The 12343-nt window shown below is 31.5% G+C and overlaps 2 protein-coding genes across 7 annotated transcripts in view; both read left to right on the forward strand.

The window, feature by feature from the left end:
- LOC115241062 (UDP-glucuronosyltransferase 2B31-like) overlaps positions 1-8955 on the forward strand; it is a 403584-nt gene extending 394629 nt beyond the window's left edge. For 5 of the 6 annotated variants that reach the window (XM_029816595.1, XM_029816594.1, XM_029816592.1 and 2 more), the window contains 8 exons: positions 509-579; positions 671-769; positions 1060-1199; positions 2613-2926; positions 5182-5401; positions 8042-8261; positions 8332-8394; positions 8605-8955. In XM_029816595.1, coding sequence (XP_029672455.1) covers positions 509-579; positions 671-769; positions 1060-1199; positions 2613-2926; positions 5182-5401; positions 8042-8261; positions 8332-8394; positions 8605-8890 — 1413 coding nt within the window. In that variant the 3' untranslated portion in view covers positions 8891-8955. The remainder of the gene's footprint in view (positions 1-508; positions 580-670; positions 770-1059; positions 1200-2612; positions 2927-5181; positions 5402-8041; positions 8262-8331; positions 8395-8604) is intronic. The other variant, XM_029816593.1, reaches the window with a different exon arrangement.
- A 1526-nt stretch (positions 8956-10481) lies between these two features.
- The window catches only part of LOC115241069 (MOB kinase activator-like 3), a 2573-nt gene continuing 711 nt past the window's right edge, over positions 10482-12343 (forward strand). The window contains exons 1-4 of the mRNA XM_029816609.1: positions 10482-10592; positions 10675-10995; positions 11251-11401; positions 11616-11843. Of these exons, the coding sequence (XP_029672469.1) occupies positions 10951-10995; positions 11251-11401; positions 11616-11843 (424 nt within the window). The 5' untranslated portion in view covers positions 10482-10592; positions 10675-10950. The remainder of the gene's footprint in view (positions 10593-10674; positions 10996-11250; positions 11402-11615; positions 11844-12343) is intronic.

The raw sequence follows: 12343 nt of genomic DNA on the forward strand, positions 1-12343 counted from the left end.
TCTTTCCCGCGCTCTCCTCCCCTTTTCTATCTATCTTTCTCTCTCTTTCTAAACTCGAGTTCAAAGTTACGCAAACTTCGTTTAGCTTCAATTTACTTCTACTAACATTTCTCTTTGCTGAATGTATCTTCTCACGGCTTGATGGTCCTGTTTCTTTCGTGGCAAAATTAGAGATTAAATTGTTCACGTAAACTGGATAAAATCTAACTAACGAAAGCATAATTGCCTTGCACACAGACTATCGCGGTACTGAATTGCTTTTTCCCCTAAATTCGCAACAAATATTGATTCAGTTTTTAAATGTTTTTATTATTTTGTCTTTTATAAGGTTTAAAAATAGCATTACTATATTTGGCCCTATTATATTCGTATGTTATTTTTATACAAAAAAAAATAATAATTGACGCATAAAAATGCACTACCAGTATTTTATATAATATTAAATATTCTCAAAATTTTTTATATTTAATACATCTTTTCTTTTTTGATTTTTTTTTTTATTCTCTAGAATCCTCCATCGAATTATGAGAACGTTGACTTATCATTTTCCTATCGGAAAAAGGATTGCACAGAATTAAGGTATACGAACATTTATCATATTTTATGAAAATCAATATATAGGTTCTTTCAAATTTGACAAATTAATAATTTTGAATTTTATCTTTGATAGACATATGGGAGCCTATACGTTACTTCATAAAAATATGTGGGAAGCGAATGAATTATGCAGGGAGCAATTATTCAGTCTTGCCATCGACAAACTTATAGCGTAATAATCATTTAGCTATAAATATATTCGTTGGGCTATAAATATATTTTGTAAGCTATATATTCGCGTAAACTATAGCAATCTCTATTTTTATATTAAGTTATAACTGTGCGTAAATATTCGGAGATTTCACGAACATTCTAAAGAGATTAAAACATTCGCCGCAAGTTAAATAAAACTCCGCGATATATATTATCAAAGTGTCTTTATCGTCTGACGAAAATCTCGACGGCTTTAATAATCTTACGACTTTTTTCGCTAAAGCAAATCTAGCTCGCGTTTGCTTGCAGGGGCAATAAGACATTCGACGGGATCATTATAGAGCAATTATGGTTCCAGTGTTATTACGCCCTCGTAAAGCACTATAATTTCCCGGTGCTGATGGGATTTTTAAGCGTAGGCAACTTGCCCTACGTAATGGATTCCGTAGGTAAGCATGCCGTGCAAGCCGAGGAGGTCGCACAATTTTATCGGCAGAAATTTTATTGTTTGCAAAAGTCGCTCAGGTCGGGGATACGACATGATTGTTTTTTTTTTTTTTTTTTTTTTTTTTTTTTACATTTATTCGAATCTAATAGCATAAATTTGAAAAGGATAAATAAATCTAAAAAATGGGTTGTAATAAAAAGGACAATGAATTTTTGAAAATTTTAATAGAGATGTGAATACCGTCTCGCAATGAGTTAAACACATGTTACGCAAGTAAGAAGTATAACCGAGCTACGAAATTGACGATGTATGTATCCGAACCACTTCATGAAGTGGCAAACTTTGCCTTCTCTCCGTCTAAGCAACTCTCTCGATTCATCGCGACGCGTGACGCTCTCAACTTTCGCTGTCGGTGTCAGTTTAGCACATTTAGGGCGGCGCGTCTAATTGGCGAGGAATTACCGAATTCCTTGCCAAGCTCATTTGCAGAAATAGCGTTTTGCCCGCAATTACTGTATTTTTTGTTGGACTCGCATCCCCATGGGGTAGCACGTCGACGAACGTCGTTACCGCGCACGGAAATTGACGTAAATCGTCGGTAAAGCAGAAAGTGCGAGCAATCGGAGACCAAATCTTCGCGGAAAAGGATAGATTACTCGGTAGTGCTTTAACTTGTACCGGTCCGACCCGAAGTACGATGGAGAAAAGGTGGCAAGGGACGACTCGACGCGACGCGACGCGACTCGCCATTCGATTTCTTTACCTCGACGTAATTGAAGATATCCGAAAGTACTCCTCCGGATAAACGTAATAGACCGTGAAATGGATCACCGTAGCTGTTACTGAAATATTTCAATTAAAGTCGAGCGAATTTTGAGAGAGCGTACTCCGCGGAGTAGAAACGTTTTTCATTGATTTGACCGAATCACCGGGTTTCTAAAAAAAGATATCCGAATATAGCATATTGAACTTCACTCTCTCTCTCTCTCTTGATTTGCGGGAATATTTATCGTGTCATAATTTTTATTCGGAAAAACACAATGAAATAAATTCGGAAAAAAACAATGAAAAAGTGTATAAAATATGAACAAATTTAAAAGCAGCACAGAACTCCGTAGAATTTAAGAAACACGTCATACTATAAAATATTTCTATTTTAATAATATATATACAGATCACGTGTACATATATATTCAAAAAACTCGATATTATATTTAAAATTTTTACACATTTCACAATTATAAAAATGTAGCTCTTTCTATATACAAATAGATAGAGTTAAATGTTTTCTACGGTTTTTATACACGTGATTTATATTATCGCAACAAAAATATTTTATTATACGATGCGGCTTTTAAATCCTATGTAGTTTTATTCACCAAAAAATGCCATTAATGCTTATATACGTTTGCAGGAAATCCAGACGATCCTAACTTGAATCCAGACATGGCGTATCCATTCACGGACAAAATGACAATCGTTGAACGTATACAGAATATCCTTTACACAACATGGACAAGATTATATTATCAGTACTGGCATTTACCAAGGGCTCAACGCATCGCTAACAAATGGTCGCCCGGTGTATCCGTTTATGATATTGATAAAAACTTCAGTCTGGTAATCTTGGGCAACAATCACGTGTTTGGTTATCCAAAACCATTACTGCCACATGTGATAGAAGTTCATAGTTTGCAAATTTCGGAAAAATCCGAATCCCTGCCCGAGGTAAAAATATACAATATTACAAAAAGATATCTATTATATCGCGTAAATATGAGATTACAACAGAAAAAAAATTTAGAGGATCATACAATAACAAAAAAGTAAAAGTAAAGCTAAATTACTAAATTATTTTCCAAAATAGCATGACACTAACGGAATTTAATTACACACAAAGTTACATTTATATCAATACAATGTAATCTCATCTTTCAATATAAGTGTAAAACCACCAAATATCCCTTTAATAGCAGATTTTATGGCTAACTTGATCAGTTTTTTTTTAGCAATTGAAAAAAAGAAGCTTTTCGTAAATTAAACTTTGTGGTATTAAAAGATAAACAAAACTACATTTTTTCAATTAATGTCAAGCTAAGTTTACTTTAAAAGAATTTAATTTGAGGCTTAGAATTACAAAGATATATCATTTAAAAAATTAAAAACTTGCAAACAGAATGATGACTTTTCTCGATGTTCTTATAAAAAAAAAAAAAAAAAAAAAAAAAAATCGATTCCAAGGCCAAAGAAAATGCTATTAAAACGACATTCGGTAGTATCGAAACATCTTATATTTTAAATGCAAAATTGTAGACACAATTAATATATTAACAATTGTCTTCTATATCTTCTATAGTTATTTTCACTTACTTCAAGCCACTTTTAATCGCGCGAATTTAGAGGGCAAAAATAGATTATAAAATAGAACCGAGCAATTTATAAAGTTAAGTACACTCTGGCATTTCAAAATTTATCTTTTATCTGAAAGTTATTATTTTTACATCGATTAAATCTTCGCTAGTAGTTCTAAATATGTCTCGGAAAGACGAAATAAGTGTATATATCGTACGAGAATGATTTCTCCCGAGGATATATATACTATTCTCACAGGTGACCAAGTAATAGTTGGCGAAAGTTTACCAACAACTCAACGCAACGACATAAAACGTCACTACTATTTACCGCAAACCGTTGTAAGTTTCCCAAGAGTTGGCAAGAAAAATATCATCAAAAGAATATTATGTTAAAAAAATCTTTTTCTCGCAGAAGAAAATAACTGCGGAATCGCTTCTATATAATATTACAGTAGCTGTTTGTGCTCTCTGATGTCCATATAGGAGCATATCGTTGAAAATATTTGTTTACAACAGCCATTTAATTCCAAGAGATTCAAGCCATGATGGACTAGATATATATATAAACGAATTATTCAATTACATTGAAAATGCGTGAGAAAATACATTTCATTTAATTTAAAACTGAACTGAAGTTTGATTGAAACGTTAGCCACATACACATTAATAATTTTATCTTGAATTTACAAATATATAATGAGATAAATTTGTAAACATTAAAAAAAATAATTGTAAAAATTGTACTTCAATAGAAGACAAGTTGTTAAATGTTTTAGCGGTTTTTTACCCCCAATGCAATTAAAGTTATCAAAGACTATTATTATGCGCGAGAAGACATAAGATAACTGCAGTTACCACGTGATTCCCGAATAATGTCGAGATGCGAAACGTGACCGCGGCAATGTATGTGTGCTCATCTTTATACAGATACACCAAAATGTATCGAAATCCATGAATAGTTGTAATTAATAGGGCGAAGCCTTCGGCTACACACTGTGCATATATGAAATTACCATCGCATGTTTGCCAGAAAAGCCAGCGCCAGGTTTCGCAATTAACAAAGGAAGTTGTATTATCAGTAATATCAGTCGTATTAATAGTACAATCGGTTCCATTTCCTAGCGTCGTAGCAATTGGTAACGTAATTTTGCAAATACCAAGAATAATTGCGAATAAATGTATTTTACTTTATAAAATAATAATGCTATTTTATATTATATATATGAGACAAAATATGACATTAAATTATTCTAATCACAAGAAAATGTAAATACAGTTCATTAAGCAATAAAAAGCGAGCTATATGCCTTATATGTTAAATATTTCTGTCTTTGTCTTAGAAACTTTTTTATTCATAGTTGAACGTAACGACACAATAAACAAAAAAATAGGCGTAAAATCTCAATAAAAAATTAATCATGGCACTATTAAGTAATCCAATTCAAGCATATACAATATAGTAAAAAATATTTTCAACTTTTTTTAATACTTGTTAAATACGATATATTGTACTTTAGCCTAAAAATATATGGCATTTCTTGTATTTATCGTCGTATCTACCATATTTCTTTAAAATCTATCTTATTTGCCCTTTATTAAGATGTATCGAAATTTTCATTCTGATTTTAGGAGATCCGGGAATTTCTGGACAACGCACGGGATGGTGCCATTTATTTCTCTCTGGGTTCGAATCTACAAACTCACCAGCTACCCGCCGGGCCTTTGACCGCATTGTGCAACGCCCTGGGTTCGCTCAAGCAAAGAGTTCTATTGAAACATGACGGGTACATGGCCATTCATCCGACCAACGTCAAATTTGTGAAGTGGGCGCCCCAGCAAGCGGTCCTCGGTAAGACTGCCTAAGGCTAAACTGACCACCTCTTTACCTCGTTCTCTTCGAAAGAAGCGGATCAACCGCCACAAAATATGCATTCACAAAGCGTTTCGATGAGAAGTATTTTATCTCGAAATTTCTTTGTGCATGCAAATAGGAAATCAATAAGATTACGAGAAGGATAGACCGTGAAAATTTACCTCGCACAATCTTATTTCAATTCTTTATCTTTATCTCTTCCTCCCTCCTCTCTCTCTTTCTTTCTCTCTCTCTCTCTCTCTCTCTCTCTCTCNTTAATAATAAATGCTTCATCGAATTCGAGAAGCGCTTTGTCTATCGCTTCCTTAGAAAAAATTTTAAAAAATGTCAACATAATTGTTGCAACTTTTTGATATTTAATAATAACAACACACACACACACACACACACACAAAATAATATATTGCCTACTATCATCATAATCAGATATCATTTTAACTTCGGAAAAAGTAAATTTAAAGTAATATATTGTGATCTGTTATATCTTTAATTACTTCTTTCAAAAATTTTATGTCCATACAAAATTTAAAAATTAATTAATTAATTAGTAAAAATTAATTAATTAGTATTTAAATTAATTATAGCATTTAATTATTAAAATTAAGAAGAGGAATTGTGAATTCTATTCTATATATATTCTTTTCTCAAAAATATTTTTAAACATGTTATCGCATCAATATAGTAGTAAACATCATTAATCAATTCAACCATCGTTAATCGCAAACGGTAAACACTGACAATGAGACCACCTTACTAACTTTACTGGAATGTACCGGAACTTTTCTAGCATGAGCGAAATGCAAAATTCCAACTTAATTGTTTGATAACGATCTCGTAAGAACCTCGTATATTGCCAAAGTGCTCGACTGCTCGTTCTGCTATTATACTGTAAACGAGTTGGGAAACTTATACTTGGACCGTTAACGATTATACTCTTATTTCATTAATATATACAACCGCCCGGATTCGCCGTCCTTCGCGGATTCGTTAAGTAGAATTCAGCGTAACAAAGACTGGAATAATAACAACGACGATCAACTATTGCGTACAAACATTCAACAAAGCTGCATTTTTTACGGTATCATCTACAAAAAAAATATTTTCCTCGACTAGATACAATATTCTTTAGACATAATCTTATTTATAGTCTGGAATCTTTAAATGATTCAAAGTTAATTACACGATCATATTCGCGGTATTTTTGGTATCGTTTGACGCAAAGGACGGAATAAGTTTTTCTTTAGATCGGAAAACACGCGACTGGATTTCAACCGAACAAAGTCTCGACGATCGAAATGATCATCAAAGCCGTCTCTCTTTCTCTTTCTCTCTCGATCGAGATCGAAATCGTGTTACTCGGCCGTTTAAATTCGACCAACGTTTGCCTTTCTCTCTCACGGCACATCAAAGAGGAAAGTAACGTGGAAATATACATAAGAAAAGCTGATACACATGTCGATACCAGGACTCTCTTTCGCGCCTTTGGAAGAGCGAAATCCACTATTTTTGTGAAATCCGCTTAAAGATAAGTATTGAAACAAACAAAAAAAAAAAAAGAAAAATTGCCAGCAACACCGTCGCGACTAAGGAAAATACGGCCACGAGCTCGTATAGCGGAACGATAACTCATGACGCATGCAGCGGTGAAATTCTCGCGGGAAATTCTGACAAACAACTCCTGTTGGCAGTAACGCAACGGGCTCGATGCAAATGCACAAGCGTGCACAAAGTTTTATACACATTGATAGACAGGCAATGGTAGCCTCCATGAAGAACATAATGTTGAAAATGTGTATTGGTAAGTGAAAGAAATGACGCAATTATAAAAGAACGTCAGAAAGAATTTTCGACATATAACGACTCTTATTCTTTTGACACATGTGTCCATGTTCAAATAAAATATATCGACTTCTGCGATATTTTATTTGATATGATAAAAAAAATTTTTAATCTAATTTTAATAAAAGATTTTTTTACTTAAATTTAAATAAATGATAAAATTTTATTGTTTTTAATTTAGAAAAACTTGATTACGTCAGAGAAAATTCTCCGTTACCATTTTTTTTAAATTTTGAGATTTATATATACATATATATTGAAACAGAATAGAACGAATAATTATATAACTGTCGCGCACAAATTTTCCGTAAGAGGTAAAATATGTTTTTCTGATTGGGAAGTGTATCGCGTTATGTGTAACGAAAAAAAAAAATAAAAAAAAATCTCGCTCCGGCATTCGTGAGCGCAAAAAAAGTGCACATCGGACAGAATTCGTCGGAAATTTCCCGCGCGCGTTAATACTCGAACACGATCAATCGGCCGTAAAGAGCGACGCGAAAAAAATAAATACGACAATACGGACATTTTTATGAAATCTCGCGTCTATCTCTCGTGGTAGCTCGCGATTAACCGTTGCTGGAACTTTGTTTCACCTCTCGTCGCTCTTTTTCTCTTTACCCCCCTTTTTTTTTTTCGTCGCACGCTTTTTTTCATACTGTCCCTCACGCAATTCGCCCTACCGCTCGTAAATGCTCGGCGGCAAATAATCCGTGAAGCATCATTTTACGATACTTTATGTACTTACGCCGCTTTTACATTATATATACATATATGCAGCGCATCCCAGGGTGATGGCGTACGTGATGCAGGGCGGATTGCAGTCGTTGCAAGAGGCAGTACACTATTCCGTACCGGTAGTCGCAATTCCCTTTTTCGGGGATCAACTTTTCAACGCACGTAAAATCCTAGACGCCGGTATCGGACTGACACTGGACATCGACACCATGACCGAGAGCTCTATCGTACAAACGCTCCGAGAGATCGTCGAAAATAAAACGTGAGTCTGAACATGGTTCTAACACAGAATTGCTTCGACAATGTAATCCTTCAAAAATTAATCCCTATAGGACTTTGTCATATTTAATCGCTATTCTTGAACCTGCATACATGGTAGATATGTGTCTAAAAAGTTAAGTACTTAAAATCTGCACGATTGTTAAATTATTTTTTACGCAAATTAGCACAAATTATATAATCTCCAAATTTTGCAATTATGTAATAATTATATGATAATATTTTAATATTAGTTACAACTTTTGAAAATATATCAATGTGCTTTTAAATTCTAATTTTAAAAAATACGATTAATATGCTATATTTTGTAAAAATTCTAATTACAGATATCTGAATAATATCAAAACAATGTCGGCAATTGTGAAAGACGAACTAATAAAACCAATGGAGATAGCAGTGTGGAATGTAGAGCACGTATTAAAATTTCCAAATTCGAGACATTTACGGTATCACGGACGTGATATGTCATGGATAGATTATTATGCAGCATATCTGTATCTGAGTGGGGGTCTCGCTCTTTTATTATATATCGGTTATATATTGAATATGAAAAATATTGGCATTTTTATTAAAAGCAAATGGATAAATGTCTTGAAACGAAAACTTGATTAATAATGCAAATTTACAATAATAATTAATAGAATAAAAATTGATTATATGCAGACAATAAGAGTTGATATTTTATTATACATAAAATTACTTTTATGTAATGCTTACAATAAAATATATGTAACATTTTATTGGCATTAAATTATATGTTTCTTTGATTTTTATTTAACATTATTATACATGTATACTTCTATCTACCATTTATATATATAAAAAGGCTTTCAAAATATTTCTTAAACATAATATTTATCGAATACTTCGTGGAATTTTTTTCGTGTTTATTATAATAATTATGATTGAAAAAGTATTCACATATCCAAATTAAATGAATTAAAATTGATGGTAATACAAGGAATAGATTAATTCTCCTAACTGCAAGTATTACATATATCATTCTCGCTATATTTTGAATTATGATGATAAAGTAAATGCACAAAATATCGATAAAGTTATTTACCAACATCGATATGTACAGTCGATAATTCAGAAAGTTAGAAATCTGTAATTATAATTATAATTATCGACTATAATAATAGTTATCAGCGAATGATGGTAAAACAGAACTTCTAAATTCAATTGTACAAAGTATGTAACGGACAAAATCGAATTATTTGATTCATCATGTATTACATATATCAATGTTAAATAAAAATTTCTTAATAATCATTCAGTTAGATATTAAAAAAGGCACATATTATCTTTCGATAAGCCTTTTGAACTCATTTATTTTACTTTATCTTTTTTTCTCGTTAATTTCTATATTTTATTACCGAATATTATTTAAACATTTACTTGGTTTCAAGTAAAGATGCCTTTCGATTGATAGTATCAAAAATATACTTTGCAACCCCTTTGTAAAAAATATGGTAGTAATGCACGAATAATCATTAAATTAACATTGTAGCACAATATAAATAAAAAGTATTCCAATTTATCTACATACCCTATCGCAAAATGTAGACAAATTTCATCAAACTCCAGTAACTCCGAAAGCCATCCCCTCGAGCTGCGATTTCCTCGACGATTCACACACACTCGCGACACGATATTCACGCGGCACATTCTTCTAATCTTACAATATTCTGATATTTTGTAACTAAGTAAGGCTATAAAAGATCGTAATAGCTCAAAAAATCACTTCGATTCGATTAATTTCAACGACAATTACGCGTAACGGATCCCGAGATCCGAACGACGAAACACCGCACTTTCGACTAAAGTTTTAACCGTTTTGAATTTTTAGATATACTTGTTTGACCAATCGGAGCGAAGAAACTTTTGCGCCTTTTGTCCTGATTGGCCAGGCTTTGATTAGCCAATCCGAGCAAAGTGATTTTTGCCTTATTCGTTCTGATTGGTTAATCAAACGACCAGAAGCACTTGCAACGTCTAATGTGGCGTCCTCTCGCGCATCTGCTCTACACTACACTGATGCACATTAAAGTCTGTTTTACATCAGTTTAAAGAAGACGTTATTTAAATGTAAAAATATAATGTAAAACATTTTAGCCGATTAAATGGCTAATATTGATATTATTGTATTATTTAACGGAATATATATTGATTATTTTATCTTTAAAATGCTTATGTATATTATATTTACATTTATGTTGAGATAACGTTGTACAGCAGTCTTTATCATGCACCAGAGTTTGTCAGGTGTAGTCAGGTAACAGAATTCGCTAAAAGGATGCAAATCAAAGCCGTAAATGATTTTTTATATTTTTAGTCACATTTTGTAATACATAAACATTTATAACGCTGTTATAAATATTTATTATCTTCAGTAAAACAAGAGTGTAATGCCATTGAAGGTTTGATTACAACACGAACAATCTTGGATAAATAATTTTAATAAATATTCTCTGTTATATTTTTTTGCCTACGTGCTTGGATAGTTTGCGAAAAAGAATTTTATTTTTGACCTTTTTGAAAATGCAAACAAATATGATGTTATGAAAATTTGAAGCTGTGTATAATTGTGCCAAGTTCGTGTGTTTGACGGTTCCTTGAATTTTTTTTATGAGAATATAAGTGAGAATAATACAATTTTTATACACACAATGACTACATTAAGCGGCTTTATAGAATTCTTCCAGAAAGGAAAGGTAAAAACAGTAATTATTAGACGATTAAATTTTAAGCTAATCTAAAATATTGATTTCTTATAACTTGTAATAACCTATATGTCAATTGCCTCTATAATATTACTTAATTTTTAAGTTTACGATATATAATATGCGTTATAAAATGTATTCTAAAAACACAGAAGGAATCAATTTTTATTCTTATACAAATATTAGAAATGTATTCATATATATATAACCCACATTAAGATATTTTCATATACATTTTAATTGCAGACATTTAGACCGAAAAAGAAATTTGCTCATGGAACATTACGTTATTCTTTATATAAACAAGCTCAAGCTTCCCTTAGTTCTGGTATCAATTTAAGAGCTGTTGTAAAATTACCACCTGGAGAAGATTTAAATGATTGGATTGCTGTTCATGGTACATAAAATATTTAATAATAGTCTAAAGATTTGTTATTATTATATATATGTTTTATTGAAAATGGAGATGTATGTGTGTGTGTATATTGTTGCGTAATGCTTATTCTCATATCATATTATACTTGATTAGAAAAATATCTCAAATCTGCTTCAATCCTACTTTTCATTTATATATTGAAAAAATGACAATAATTATTTACTTTTTTTTCTAGTTGTGGACTTTTTTAATAGAATAAATCTTATATATGGTACTGTATCTGAGTATTGTGATTCAGCATCATGTCCAGCAATGAGCGGTGGAGCACGTTTTGAATATTTGTGGGCAGATGGTGAAAAATATAAAAAGCCAACAGCATTACCAGCACCGCAATATGTTTCTCTTCTTATGGATTGGATTGAAGCTCAAATTAATAATGAAACAGTTTTTCCAGTATCAACAGGTTGTTACATTTATCTTATATTTATAGCATTGTTTAATAATAATCTTATTTTATCAGAATATATAAAAGCGAATGTTTTTTTTTTTTTTTTTTTTTTTTTTTTTATTTTCCCAAGAAAATATATTATATAATTATGAATATATTATATACAACATGAGAGTTATACGCTAAAAGAATAGTCATAGATGCAATACTTCATAAATTTTTCTTATATTCTGTGGAATTATTTTCAAAATTATAACAATTGGTATACTAATATTAAATTTAATATACTATTTAGATCATTGTAGTCCAAACACAAATCTCAAATATTTCTTTGTTGATATTTAAATGTTTAACTTTGAAAGAATATGTTGTCAAATTTCTACGTTTCTAGTCTTTTAGTTTAATATTTTTCCTGCATTAAAATAAGAAATTGATAATTAGATCTTAGATATTATAATTTCTTATAACATTTTAAAAGTTAATTATTTATATTTTATATTAAAGAGGGGGGGGGA

This window comes from Formica exsecta, unplaced genomic scaffold, assembly GCF_003651465.1.
Source record: "Formica exsecta isolate Colony F162 unplaced genomic scaffold, ASM365146v1 scaffold465, whole genome shotgun sequence".
NCBI classification, from domain to species: Eukaryota; Metazoa; Arthropoda; class Insecta; order Hymenoptera; family Formicidae; genus Formica; species Formica exsecta.